Here is a 14,766-nt window from a genome sequence, read left to right as displayed (position 1 = left end):
CTGTTTCTGAGATTAATTTTGAATTTTAAGTGAATGTGATGATTATAAATATGCTTGTATATGTGTGTGTGTTTACTTATGATGGGAACTCATCCCTGGATTAAAAAGCTGTTTGTAAAACAGTGAGCTGTTGTCCATATATGCAGACTGAGTGAGAATAATATGGTATGTGTGCGCACTCTAGTGGCCGTGATGGCTGTTCGAGGATTACAACATGTTTCATTACTCTGGCTTCAATGACACACAGTGCTCGAGTAGGACACCTAGTGGTCAACATAACAAGGCGCAATAGTCAGGGCCACTAAGTTCAGCCAGATGAGTTTGTAGGATGAAGACAGAGATTTGTAAAACTATACATTTTTGCCATTTTTTTTCTGAGATTGTTATAGCAGCCATCTTGGAGCTTTAAAAACGGCTCCTTTCAAAAACGAGTTTCTCTATATCTTACCTCTTAGATGACCTGAATTCATGATTTCAATGGTTGAATCTACATTTTGGGGGGCAAGGAATCCAATGGAGCTGACTACACTGTAAATAAGACATGTATAGGTGGGTATTTTGCATCTTAATCATGTCTTAGAGTGTTTTACATGATAAAATAGCTGGCTGTTTTGATTGAAACATGCCTGGCTTTTTTTCTTGCATTTTGTAGAATGGTCCCCCCCAATGAAATAAAAAGGTCCCTATAGAGGCGTATATTTTCAGTTCACTCGCTATGATACCTTCAAAAACTGTGAGCACAAATAATCTGATGCATGTGGTAACAGTTTTGACACTTAAATTGATTGATTGATTGATTGATTGATTGATTGATTGATTGATTGATTGATTGATTGATTGATTGATTGATTGATTGATTGATTGAGGAAACGAGAAAAGAGGTGTGGTAGTGTGACAGAAAAAATGTGATCTCTCTACCTTAACTTCACAGCTTATGATTAATACAGAATAGAACATTAATTTAGATACAATAACAAGAGCACCAATCACAAAAAATCAACAAGAAAATGACCAATCAACACAAGGCTGTTATATCAGTACTTTGCTTCCCATAGTCATAACATCACACAGTGTTGCATAGAATTGTCATAATGAAGCAATCAGGTCATCATGACAATACCTATACCTATCCTATCCTAATTGAATGTTGATTTACCGTAGCTCAACTCTTACGTTACCCTAATTATTCAAGATTGGAGAAGAAGAATTGGAAGAGAATTCTGGAATTCAAGATTCCACTGGCTTCTACATTTTTGGCTGTGAATAAAACAGATGGTGCCAATACATGTCAGATGAATCCAGGTATGTTGCTCTATCAGTGTAATGTTGATGCTGGGCCTACATGGAATGGCCAAGGTAACCCTAGTTAGCAATTGAATTGTGTCAACTGCAAGGTTAATTATATTTTCAAAATGAGTAAAATCATCTCATAATCAATATTACTTGTCAATTTTATTTGATATGGAGTAGCTGTGTACCTAGCTGGGATAAATAAGTCTACAGTGAGCCAGGCTGTGTCTCAGGTCCAGGTATATTGCTTTATCAGTATAATGTTGACGCTAGGTCTACATGGCATAGCTAGTTAGCAATTGCATTGAGTCAACTGCAAGGTTTATAATAATATAATAATAATATTACATTTTTTGGACGACATACATATCCAAATGACCATAAAATACCATTTTATCATGTAAAGATGCAAAATACACAACCATACATGCCTCAATTAGAAGGACAGTCGACTCCATTGGATTCCTTGCCCCCAAAAATGTAGATTTAACCATTGAAACCATGAATTTAGGTCATATAGGAGACGAGATATGGAGAAATTTGTTTTTGAAAGATCCAAGATGGCTGTCATGACGATCTCAGAAAAATGGCAACATTGGTTTTCTGATTTGTTATGTCATAAGGTTTCTGAACATACATAGTTTTACAAATCTGTCTTCATCCTACTTATTGACCTAAGCAACCTGACAACAATGGATACATGTAAGTTCATGGACTGTCTGAAGTTTGAATTGCCTGCACATCCCTGCTCCACTGCAATGAGTGATTGTATGGTTGCAAACAGGTACAATATAATAATCATAATACTACTAATGATAATGACCATAAATACGTGTAGACCATGTTCCTTATTCAGCACATCTGTTTGTAACCCCATAAGTGCTTCACTTTTTTTTGTGGTAATGAAAATTAATATGTTTAATGATAACATCTCAAAGTTTCTCAATTTAACATATTTAATTCTCAGTATATAAACTTGCCCAGCTGTGTACATGTCCAGTTATGAAAACCTCCTACTCTCCGACTCCCTCAATGTCACAAGAATGCGTTTAGGTACCAAAACATGGAACCGCTTGATTTTACATGAATCGGTGCTTGAAACTACAGACAGAATTCAGTCAGTACCTATAGAAATACCTAATTCAGTATCCATTCCTACCTCCTGCTCATGCTGCCAGTTTCATCAAGGCTAGGAGTGTCTTCAATGCACTTAGGGCTGCTCTCTGAAGAACAGTGAACAGCTGATCATTCCTGCTGACAAAGTGTCAGGTGACAGCCAGGTATGCATCCACCAGTGTCGTGTCTATGAGCAGGTCTGGCTGGGCCTTAGCTTGCCCACTTCTTGCCCTGACCCAGCCAACCAAACTGCTCTATTTTATTGATAAATCTGTCCTCTGCATCTCAGACCACCCAGCAGGACCAAATACCACTTGTTTTGAAATGACTGGCATTTAAAACCATTTGTCCAATCCAATAACAGTCATCAGATTCTCAAGTTTCTAAAGGTGCCTGATAACCTGAACATAAATAGGCCAAAGAAGATGGGAGAAGTTTATCAACATCAGTTTGATTCTCATGTCTTCTTTGAGAATTTGCAGAAAATAAGCTGTTTGCTAAAGTTAAACTCTGTAAATAGCAAACATTTTTACACTTCTTCCTGCTCTCAGTAGGCTCTGATTGATTGTATACCTGTACTCATGGTGGATTAAGATAGATAAGACCCCATCTCGTCTTGATGTTGGGTTTCTCCAAATAAAATTGTATACACATTTACGGGTCTAGACCTGTAAATAATTTTGTAAAGTGTCTTGAGATTATGTTTTTTTGATGTGGCGCTATACAAATAAAGATTGATTGATTGATTGATTGATTGATTGATTGATTGATTGATTGATTGATTGATTGATTGATTGATTGGCACACAGCATGTATTCATGCTTCAAAAATCCTTTAAATTTTGTCTTACCCAATAAGAGGTGCAGAACTTCAAATTACAGTGAAAAATGAGTCCATAGTTACTCAAAATATCCATACATCAAAATGTGTAGATTATTTAAATTAAGTTCCATCACCACAGTTTTTCTGTGTTCCTTAGACTTGAGGCTACCTGGAAATGTGTTGTACACTAAATCCTTATTTTTTTCACTTTCTAAAAGGATAACATCAGAAAAATTCAATTAAAGTTGTTCTTTTTTTCTAATGATTTATTGTTTTTAAGTTTTGTTTAACTGCATAAAGACATAATTGAGTAAGTCTATAGTCATGGTTGTCTTGAAGCTATAGAGTTACAAGATTTGAGTTTGCAAAGAAAAATGAAAAAACAGTGACCGAAACAAAAACAACCAGGATCTGCTTAGGATCCCGAAGGTTAAATTGACTTAATGTTTTTGTTTGTTTGTTTGTTTGTTTGTTTTTTTATTTGCATTCCTTATCTCTTCATGTCTGCCTGTTGTAAAAAAAAATATATATATTTCATATTCAGCAGCAGGCTTCATTTCATTCTGCTGGTGTTCAAAAAAACTAGGGGTAGAGCCTGTACTGTAACGCTAAATGCCTTTGGACTATTTGTGAAGCTCATTATGTGGCCTGACCACTTTTATTCAGGTCTTGCCGCAGGTTGATTTCTGGCTATGCCACTAGCATCCATGTGTCCAACATGTGGCTCACAGTCTTAGCACCCTGGAGCTCAGCTTTGGCCTTGTCCTTCTCGTCCTCATAACTTTGAACCACCATGTCCTCAGAGCCTTTCTTGTTGGCAGACTGTATAAGGGATCCAGTTTCACCTCCAGCCCTTTAAACCAGGGGTCTTCAACACTTTTCAGACCAAGGACCCCCTAACTGATGGAAGGACGCTGCAGGGACCTCCCCATATATCAAATGTACTAAATTAAACCAGGTCTAAGTACTTTGTTGGTGTGCATTCAGTATGAAGCTGTTCTGGGAAACCTGACAGAGCCAGTATAAAACATGCAGGCGTGTGATTGGCTGAGCAGCAACAGAGGCGGGTCTTCCTCTGTCTTGAGGAGCTAGAGTTGAAAGCTGAGTGAACCTGTGTGCAGTTTGAGAGAGCTGCTGTTGCTGAGTGTGTTCATTTCTGACTGAAAGATAACATCTTTGGTCTCAGTGCATCTATGCATGTGTCTTCAAAGACAACAACAAGATTAAAAATGGAAATATTTGGGAATAACTATTTGAAAATATAAAAAATTGCCTTATCAACCCAAATGTCATTGACCCCTTGCAGTACCTCCACGAAACCCCCAGGGGTCGCGGACTCCCTGTTAAAGACCTCTGCTTTCAACCATCATCCTCCACCACAGAGAACAGATGAAAATCATTGATGACAAAGCTTACCATAGAATAATCAAGGTCTGGCTTTCTATTGTCTGAAGGAGTTGGTGTATACAGTACAGTACACCGGTAATTGTTAGTAACATGTATCACAGGGCTGTATAAAACTAACTTGCAGGCATGAGTAATCCCTTGTAACCGTATTGTTTAGGTTTACCTGGGTTAATGGCAATAGCTGGCTGCTCAATGCCAGAGCGTCACACTGGGAAGGACCTTCACACTCAGAGAGTCAGACTTTATGTGTCCTCATTCAGGACAGAAACTCAGGCCAGTACATGTTTGAAGTGAAAACAAACTCTGGCTCCAGTTTGGACAGAAATCAGAGAGACAGCAGCACAGACTTTGATCCTTGAGTTATTGCTCTCACTCCAAAGTCAAAGCAGACCTCTTTACTAATCATGATGCACCATGCTCTGAATCTATGCAGTAAGTGTGGTAAGCAAAAGAGGCAACATGCATCACTTTTAGGGTGATATCCAGGACACAACCTCAGTTGTAGTGTTTTTTTGTTTGTTTGGTTTTTTTTTTTTTAGTTCTGTATCATCCTTGTCAAAACAAAAAATCCATATCTTGCATCACATAATTCATAAATGTTTTAAAATCAGAAGAAAGAAGAAGGTTAGCAGCAAAAAGGACGAAAGACAAAGTGAGGAAGAAGAGGGACACATGTGGACACCTATTGGTGGACGGGCAGACAGGTTGTTTTACCAACCTCCTCCTGCAGCCGTCTGCAGGAGGTTGGTATAACTCCTCTGGAAACAGTACATACAACATGACTGTATAATATGTTTGTCCTTGCTTTTTAACATGAGGCTACACTGCTTCATTCATCATCATTTCTAGTATAATAAAAGACTATTACGGGTTTGTCTTGGACAAATTAACATTATGTAACACCTCACTTTGAGCTCTGAAATAAAAAGTTTGATAGTGAATTAACATGCAACTCAACAGGACATGGACTGTTTTTGCAGACCATTAAAAGGTACATAGAAAGAGGGTGAAGACTTGTTCATTCTGATGGGTTTTTGTTGTTGTTGTTGTTGTTTGTTTTTTTGTTTGTTTGTTTTTCTAACAGGTTCCCAATTACCGCGTACCTTAAAGCCCAAGAAAGTCAACACTTCATCTAAGGGTAAAAGACATATTTAACCTTCATCAGCCAGGGTAGATTTTCTCAGGGCAGCGTGTGTTATTGAACAGTTGTTGATTTTCTTGCTTCTATTTTTATGTTGCAACAGAAATTTGCAGAGGCTGAAAAGAGAATTGGTAGGTCCTCAGCTGCATGTTTATTAAAATTGTTGTTGTTTTTTGTGCTTATGAGTTATGCCAGCCTTTTTAATTTATATTTTCAATAAGGATGTCCTGATCAGGTTTGTGCCCTCCAGTCCAAGTCATTCGATTTTGAGTATCTGCTGATACTGAGACCTAAAGTGATGTCATGCCCTGCATTGTTTCTATGTGGAGTTTAGGTGGTGTGACTCTGTACTGCCACATGACGGTAGTGAATCCTAAACTGTTATTTTTCCCATCAGTTTTGAAATATTATAGAGTTGATAAAAATAACGAGAATGATTATATGTATCGGATGATCAGGATGTAATGTCTGATTCCAATCAAGTCTGTAACCACGTGATCAGCCCTGAGTAAAGCAAAACACTCATGGATGGTCAGTTTATCTGTTCACTTCAATGTTTGGCTGCACAACATATGCAGATTTTCTGAAAAAAAAACAAACAAACAAACAAACAAACAATCAAACCAACTTCATTCAATGAAAAATAAACGTACCTTTCAGACAAATTCAAACATGACATAGATTCACTCAGCAGGCATGTCCAAAAGTGAGGCTTGGGGTCAAGTCTTGGCCCAAGGTCCATTTTCATATGGTGCCAGCTTTAATCTGGCAATATTAATTATGTCACTGAAATCAATCATGATCTGAATCATGTGTAGGCCTATATTTATACTTTCTGTCAAGTGTATAAACAAAGCCAGAGAATAACTCTTACAGCTGACAACTTAAAATTAATGTATTTATCATGATGGGAAAAAATACAGGCACAAGAAAAGATTAAAGTTATAAAATGGAACTGAAAAGACAAAAAAAAAGTGCATCTGAATGCAGGATAAGAATTATTCGGGGCTAAAAGTGCTGTTTTCTAGTCAAAAATAATTGTCCAATAATATTCTAGGGGGAAAAAATAAAATCAAGATCCTGACGGACTACTTATCATCTGGTATCAAGAGACAGTTAAGGCACAGGTGAGGTTTGATTTCATAAGTCTGTAAAAAAAAAAGTACAAGTATGTTTGAGCACATTGAATGGGTGACTTTTTTTAACGGACTCACTAAAATAAACAGTTAACAAAAAGAGCATTCATATGTGACTTAACTGGTACATATATCAGTAAGAGCTGCTGAAACGTGTTTTCACAAAATCCGCTGTGGCCCTCTGAAAAAAAGAATGAGCCCCTATAGAAAGAGGCGTGCCCTGTCTGGTGACGTAAGACATAATCAGACTATTTATTTGTCCGTCCGTGAGTAGTGCACACAGTCGTCCTGCAGAAGCTCGAACGGTATGATATTAACATGTCTCCTCTTATTACACTCTGACATATTTCGACGTGTGCACTCCCGCAAAGTAAGAAAATTAAGCATTGCTTAGCTTAGCGGGGCGTGTTCCGCTAGCTTCACTTTAGCATGTACAGCTAACTTCTACTACAGGGACTAACGTTAGCGTTCGTGTGCACAGAGTGCTGCTTTGCAAAGCACATGTACTTTGATTCTCTGTGCTTTTACAGGTCCTGTCCTTGTGAAAATGTCTCAGTCCATCCTCGACACCATGCCCGGAACCGCTACCGGGACCTTGGTGGTCTCCGACCATCTGAACTTCTGGGATGGGAAGCGAATCAAACCACGACAGGAGAAAAACGCAGAACCCGTGTTTGAACCTTCAACTGGTAAATTATGCAATGCAGTAAGCGAGGTTAACAAACTGAGTAAACCATTTAGTAAGGTGTTATAACTTGTGAATGTCGTCAAAGGGAACCTGCTGGTAGCACTAGTGACATATATCCATACTGTGGGTTCAGCTGGGGGCACAGCTGTTACGTAACTGAACCAAGAGTAAACTTTGAATGGACTCCTCCCTTTACTGCTCTGATAAGATGGACTCACTGAAGTTCTTTGTGCCTAACATTGATTTTGAGGAAAACATGGTTACATAAAAGTTTGCTGCATACATTTTACTAATATTTTCCAATAATTATTTTCTGTTGCATAGTATTTTAATACCATAATTATTCTTAAAGTGCTCCCAAAACATACTATAAATGGCACTAATGTGTCTGTATGACCTGCAAATGTAAACAAGGCCACCACAGGCTATAAGACTAAGCTCTGTTGCTTTTTTAATACCTCAGGGCATGCAGTCTGTCCCCGTGTCTGACACAGTGAAAGGCTGTATGCTGAGAATGTTTTTTTTTTTTTTTTTTTTTTTAAATTAGAAGATTTTTTTTTAATGTCTTTATCAGCCCCTGGTTGTAAAGTGATGAAACCACGAGATAGTGGCTAGTAAAAGCTGTTCCCTTTATGCCATTAAATAACAAAAAACATTCCTAAAAACATTTCAGACAATTTGAGAAATTATAAGTGCCAGTTGCTGTAAGAAGATGTGCGGCACTGTAAGATTCAGAACTGGAGAAAAACACAGAAAGACTTCTGAAAAGTTGTGGGAGGAACTTAAAAAAATGTAAACAAAAATGAGTTTAGGTTAACAATTAACAGGGACTATCAAATTTTGTGTTCCTCAGAGTTGTTGGCTTGTGTGTGGGTTCATGCTCTGCTCTGAGAGCATGGCTGTGGATGTGCCTTTGTGTCTTGGTCCAATATCCACCTTCAGATTGTGCCATGATAATACATATAGGACAGAAAGATTCCTCCTTTGGTGCTCACTAATCCTCAAACTAGAGAGTTGAGCTCTCATTCTTGGATTGTCCGTGATATGTTGTTGGGATATGATTTGGTAAATGCACCTTGTTGACGTTGTTTCTGCAGGCCGTGTCCTGTGCCAGTTGATCCCCTGTGGGGCTGAGGAGGTGGACGCAGCCATTAGGAGCGCTCATGCTGCTTACAAGAAATGGAGCAAGTTGGCCGGCATGGAGAGAGCTCGGGTCATGCTCGAGGCTGCACGTATCATCAGGGTGAGACGGTCAAGCTGCTGTTTCATCACCATATGCATTCCTAAAACACCGCCTGTGATGTGTCAGTGTTGTGAAACATTAATTGTTGCTGACTGTTGAAAGGCTGCAGGAAGACAGACGCTAGTTGTTCATTACCAACACAAACTTGGCCCTACTCTGAACCCTTGGCCTACTTTATCACAATATAACAGTTTATGTGTCTGTGTTACGGACTGTGTAGCCTCTTAGATATCAGGAAGTTGGCACCAGTTTGTTATTATTATGTAATCAAATAAACATGTCACTAAACCATGTGTTAAGAATTGGTTTAAAAAAAAACTTTTTGTGCTTTAATTGGGTAAAACAGGAAAAAAGGGACAAAATTGCAAAGCTGGAAGTGATCAACAATGGCAAGACGATCACTGAAGCTCTGGTGGATATCGACATCGCCTGGCAGTGTATTGAGTACTATGCTGGGATGGCTGGGACACTCGCAGGTAGGTGCACAAAAACAAATGATCTTCCTATTTTAGAGACTTGGTTTTATATCTTTTTAGACTTTTCCCAGCGTTTCATTTATTAAAGGTCAGCACATCCAGCTTCCTGGAGGAGCATTCGCATACACCCGGAGAGAGGCCCTTGGTGTGTGTGCAGGAATCGGAGCGTGGAATTACCCCTTCCAGATTGCAGCATGGAAGTCTGCCCCTGCTCTGGCATGTGGTGAGTTTGTCAAAGCCTTGATCACCAATTTCAACAATTGATTTAAGGAAATAACTGCAGTTTGTTGAAGTTATCTGTGAATAACCTGCACCTTTTTTCCCCCAATATTTTTATTGCAGTTTTTTAACATACAAGATACATACAATGACAGATAAACAGTTCCAGATCATAAGACAGACTCAAACATACATACAAACTCACAGTGACAAGTTACACAATCTCACACACTCAACTTGCACACATTTTATACGTAAAAATAATATTGAAATCAAAATTTGCTTATGATAATAAGAAAATAAATTTACTATCTCTGTTCAATCCAAGCCTATATTTCTGGCTTCAATAATGGTGAAATAAGGTTCCCAGAGCTGGATAAACTTTCCCCTTTTGCCTTTAGCAATGTACGTTAGTCTGTCCAAGCCAATACATTCTGCAAGTTCCTTTGTCCACATCCTCAAGGAAGGGGCATCCATACTCTTCCAACATAGTCCAATAGCTCTCCTCGCTTGAAGAAGTCCAAAGTCTATTAACTGAAAGTGTTTATACCAGGGCTGTGACTTTAACACGTTAATTAGATTAATTAATTACACCGCACATTAACGCGTTAAAAAAAATGCAAGATTAACTCATTGTCTGCCAGCCATTTTCAGAGCATCTTGAACTATCTTTTAAGACCCAAATATTAATGTTTTCTATGACCATGTAAACACCAAAGTTACTTAAGAAGAGTGGACTCTCTTTTTTTATGTCTTTCTTCCTGTTTCTGGTCCAAAAAATAGAAATATCAAACTTTTTTTATCGCGTTCATCTCTGGCGCTCCATCCTTTGATCCTCTACGTGATCTCTGCTGTCTTATCTCACGATGGCGCCGCTCTTTCTCTCTGAACTACCGCGCCACATCCTCAGTTAGAGCGCAAGCTGCCTGAACTTTTCTGACTCACAGCGTCTCGCTATGCCTCTGTCATCTCACATCTTCTCCTCATATCCATGCTGAGCTGTAATCCAAAGAGCGCATCGCTCTCACCCACAGTAGTTTACGAGCAGGATTTTGATTGACAAGCTCCACTAGACCCCTCCTCCCTCCGCTGAAAAATATAATTTACTTCTGTAGACGCAGCAAACAGTAATTAAATGTCAATGGCAGGGAACATGGACGTTTTATTTAACATTGACCAGTTGAAAGAAAAAAAAGGATTAACAAATCTTATCTTTTTTGTGTATTCATTCGATTAGTCATGCACTGTAATTTTGTAATGCCCTAGAATTCAAATTCTTTATGTGGGGACCTTAAGCAGATATAAAATTGAAATGTGATTAATTAGATCAATTAATTACAAATCCTGTAAATAACTTGTTTATTTTTTCATCTCCTGACAGCACTATTTACCACATAATGGCTGATGAATGTACTTGAAAGTAGTGTCCACAAAAAAAACATCTTCCAACCAAAATAAACAGGATTTTGTTGTTTAAACTTGTGCATGAGAATATTCAGTGATTTAGTCTTCTACCAAAATCTGTTAGAATTGAAAAGTGTTGCTTCTGATGTTGAGCATTGATGTGATTAAAATGCGATTAATTACGATTAATTGATTACAAATGGCATAATTAAATCGATTAATTTTTTTAATCAAGTCCCGCCACTAGTTTATACGTTGAACGTTATACGTGAATGAATTCTTCGGGAAAAAACCCAAGTACACAGAGTTTGGCATTAAAATGTACTTTTGTTTTGAAAACCGCTGACAAACATTCTATAACACCCTTCCAAAATTCTTGAATCTTAGGACATTTCCATAGACAATGTATGAGCATACCCTTTTCATAGACACACTTAAGACAAGCATCTGGAATACTAGCAGACATTTAACGAAGTTTAACCAGAGTACTGTACATTTTCACTAGTGCTGCACGATTTGGGGAAAAGGTGCGATTTGCGATTAGGTGGACAATATTGCGACTGTGCTTATAAAAAAAAGTTGTGTCATGATGAGTCTACAGACTTGCTTGGTTATCATGGAGAAAAATCTGAATTGCATGTGCTGACATTGCGATAATCGTGCAGCCCTAATTTTTACACAGAAACCTGACCCCGTTAAGGCACCATTTTACGCACCATCTATACACCATTTACATTTTACCATTAAAACATGCAGCAGTATGCATGCCAGGCCTGTAATTGGTGATTTAACTGTAGAGACACACCCCTTCGTATACCTGAAGAAGTCCAGCAGACTGCTAATGAACAAAACAGAGGATGAGTGCAGAAAGTGGTGCAACAGATGCACTTTTTTTTTTTTTAAAGCCAGTCAGCAGATTCAGCAGCACAAAGCCCAATGCTATAGTCTGCCATTGTTACTGTTGTTACTGTCCGGGTGGAGCATGGCGATTTAAGTTGCCACAATGAAAGTGTAATGCACAAAGCAGGGGGTGACATCAGCGTTTCCATTGAAAACTGCAGCTCGCTGCACAGGAATGGTGGCGGCAGCATTTCAGAAAAATTCAACGCTGGAGACCGTTTTCGGTCGACTAAAACACTGTGTGAATCATGGTGCCGAAACACAATGATACTTTTACATTTCATCTTAAAACCGTTGTCATGTAAACAGCCCCTTAGACACAAGCTGCCCAGATGATGATCCACTTTTATACTTGTTTACCTGGTGGCTAATGAGTCCTGATAATGAAGCTCATGTATGTGAACAGTTTATTATTTTTTTTATGAGTGCCCTTGCCTATTTATTTATGTGCAAATATAAACTTTTACCCCCAACACCAATCCAATGAGTGTCTCTGACATAGACCTTATCTCTGGGTGAAATCATGTGTTTGTAACCAGGTAATGCCATGGTGTTCAAGCCCTCTCCAATGACTCCTGTGACTGCGGTCATTCTGGCTGAGATCTACAAACAGGCCGGGGTGCCTGATGGGCTCTTCTGCGTGGTACAAGGTGGAGCAGAGACAGGCAGCTTGCTCTGCCAACACCCCATGGTGGCTAAGGTCTCTTTTACCGGCAGTGTGCCCACAGGCAAAAAGGTAGAGGACCAGTACAGTGCTTTTGTTTTCAGGCTAAGTGATTTTATCTCTGAAATATGTTTTATTGTAGAATTGATGCAGATCAGAAGAGGGGAAATAATGCCTGCATGGGAAGTAGGAAACTGTGTTTCAATTTAAAATAGTCAGGGTATCAGGACATGGTCATTGTCATGTCATAGTTATTCTACAAGAGCTCATTTATCTCTGTTCCTAAACCCACTTGTTTCCTCCTACACCCAGGTCATGGAAATGTCTGCCAGAGGAGTGAAGCAGGTGACTCTGGAGCTCGGAGGAAAATCTCCCCTCATCATCTTCAAAGACTGTGAGCTGGAGAACGCAGTGAAGGGAGCACTCATGGCGAACTATCTCACACAAGGACAGGTGAGACGGTCATGTCTTTCATAATATTACCTACATTCACACACTCTTTCTCAGCTTCACCAGATGTACATGTGTGTGTCTCTGTTTGCAAGGTTTGCTGCAACGGGACCAGAGTATACGTGCAAAGGGAGATCATGCCACAGTTCCTGGCAGAGGTGGTGAAGAGGACCAAGGCCATCCCTCTGGGTGACCCCCTGCTGGAAGACACTAGAATGGGAGCACTGATCAGCAAGCCACAGCTGGACAAAGTGCTGTCATATGTCACCCAGGCAAAGGCTGAGGTGTGTGTTAAAACAATTCATCACTACTTCAGTGATGCTTCAATTATTTAAAAATCAATTAGCTTTGATAGTAGCTCCTACTTTCTTTATCAGAGTGGATGCAGTGCTTTAAAGTTTGATTATATTTATGTCTTAATTCTTGTGGATGTTAGATTAATATGTCTCTTTTTAGGGAGCCAAAGTGCTTTGTGGCGGAGAGCCTTTCCTTCCCAGTGACCCCAAACTGAAAGGGGGCTACTTCATGTCACCCTGTGTCCTAAGTAGGTCTCTTTTATATGTCATTGGTACTTCTGTCAACACTTCTTTGCTCCTGACATTATATAGTTACACATCTGGAGTCATGTATCACCCTGTGTGCATGTTTTGCGTCCCTGCATGAATCAAACATTACATGCAGTCCTTTTTCTGTCCCAGTTAACTGCAGGGATGATATGACCTGCGTGAAGGAGGAGATCTTTGGCCCGGTCATGTCTGTGCTGCCTTTCGACACAGAAGAGGAGGTGATTGAGAGGGCAAACAACACGACCTTTGGACTGGCTTCTGGAGTCTTCACTAGGTCAGTATAGCATGCATAGGGCACTCTGAATTTTGCCATTACTCAGCAGTCTGCTGCTGATTCAGGGCATTGCTTTAGAAAACATTGGTGGTTGTACTCTTTTGTCTGCACTGTAGGGTTTTCATATAGCATGCAGCCGAGTCTGTCTAATGCTGAAAAGCCAAATTGTCTCTTTTGTTTGCCTACAGGGACATTTCTAGAGCACATCGCGTGGCTGAGAACCTGGAGGCAGGAACCTGCTTCATCAACAACTACAACATTAGCCCTGTTGAGGTGCCGTTTGGAGGATACAAGAACTCAGGTACAACTTTTTTAATACAAAAAAACCCATCCATATCAATTTCAGCAAGTGACTTGAATTATTTTTAAACATTATGTCTTTGGGTCTTTTTCAGGCTTTGGCAGGGAGAATGGCCAGGTTACAATCGAGTACTACTCCCAGCTGAAGACCGTCGTTGTGGAGATGGGAGATGTTGACAGTCTCTTCTAAACAGCTCTCACAAAGTTTACATGGCTCTTACATTTCTTTAAAAAGAGCACTTCCTCATTCGGTCATGTGCTTCGCAGATATCAATCAGTGGAGCTGATTTCACAATGTTTCTTGTGTGCCTTAGAAGCTGGAGAGACATCCTTCTTTACATTCATTTTCCTACTTTTCCTACTTTCAAGTGGACCTACTTTTAGTATTGAGCAAGTTCATGATTACAAACTCTAACATTATTCAAACAGCTTATTAAAAAGAGAATGTGTGTATGTGTGGAAGAAAAGAATTTCTAGCCTCTTTTAGAAATAAGCTATAAATACTGTGAAATTGGAAACCATTACAGAAGACTTGATGCCACATTGGGTGTCAGGTTTTTATACTGTATACTTGAGTGTTGCACACTTTAGATCAACCATGACCTTTTATCAAAATAAAATGTTTTGACTATAAACTGTGTTTCTGGTTGTTAATTATAGATAAGTCTTA

At 39.2% G+C, this 14,766-nt stretch overlaps 1 protein-coding gene across 1 annotated transcript; it reads left to right on the top strand.

Moving 5' to 3' along the window:
- The first annotated feature begins 7,131 nt into the window (after nt 1–7,131).
- LOC141788973 (4-trimethylaminobutyraldehyde dehydrogenase) lies at nt 7,132–14,693 on the top strand. Its single transcript, XM_074668198.1, has 12 exons — nt 7,132–7,217; nt 7,443–7,601; nt 8,698–8,843; nt 9,190–9,319; nt 9,408–9,542; nt 12,382–12,578; nt 12,819–12,959; nt 13,052–13,240; nt 13,413–13,500; nt 13,655–13,796; nt 13,985–14,097; nt 14,192–14,693. Exons 2-12 carry the CDS (start codon nt 7,460–7,462, stop codon nt 14,284–14,286), a joined length of 1,518 nt encoding a protein of 505 aa, XP_074524299.1. The 5' UTR covers nt 7,132–7,217; nt 7,443–7,459; the 3' UTR covers nt 14,287–14,693.
- The last annotated feature ends 73 nt before the right edge of the window (nt 14,694–14,766 follow it).

This window comes from Halichoeres trimaculatus, unplaced genomic scaffold (genome assembly GCF_033239565.1).
Source record: "Halichoeres trimaculatus isolate MK-OKI-2021-1 unplaced genomic scaffold, fHalTri1.1 fHalTri1_scaffold_4, whole genome shotgun sequence".
NCBI lineage: Eukaryota > Metazoa > Chordata > Actinopteri > Labriformes > Labridae > Halichoeres > Halichoeres trimaculatus.
Note: the sequence above shows the minus strand (reverse complement) of the source record. Positions and strands in the feature narration are given on the sequence as shown.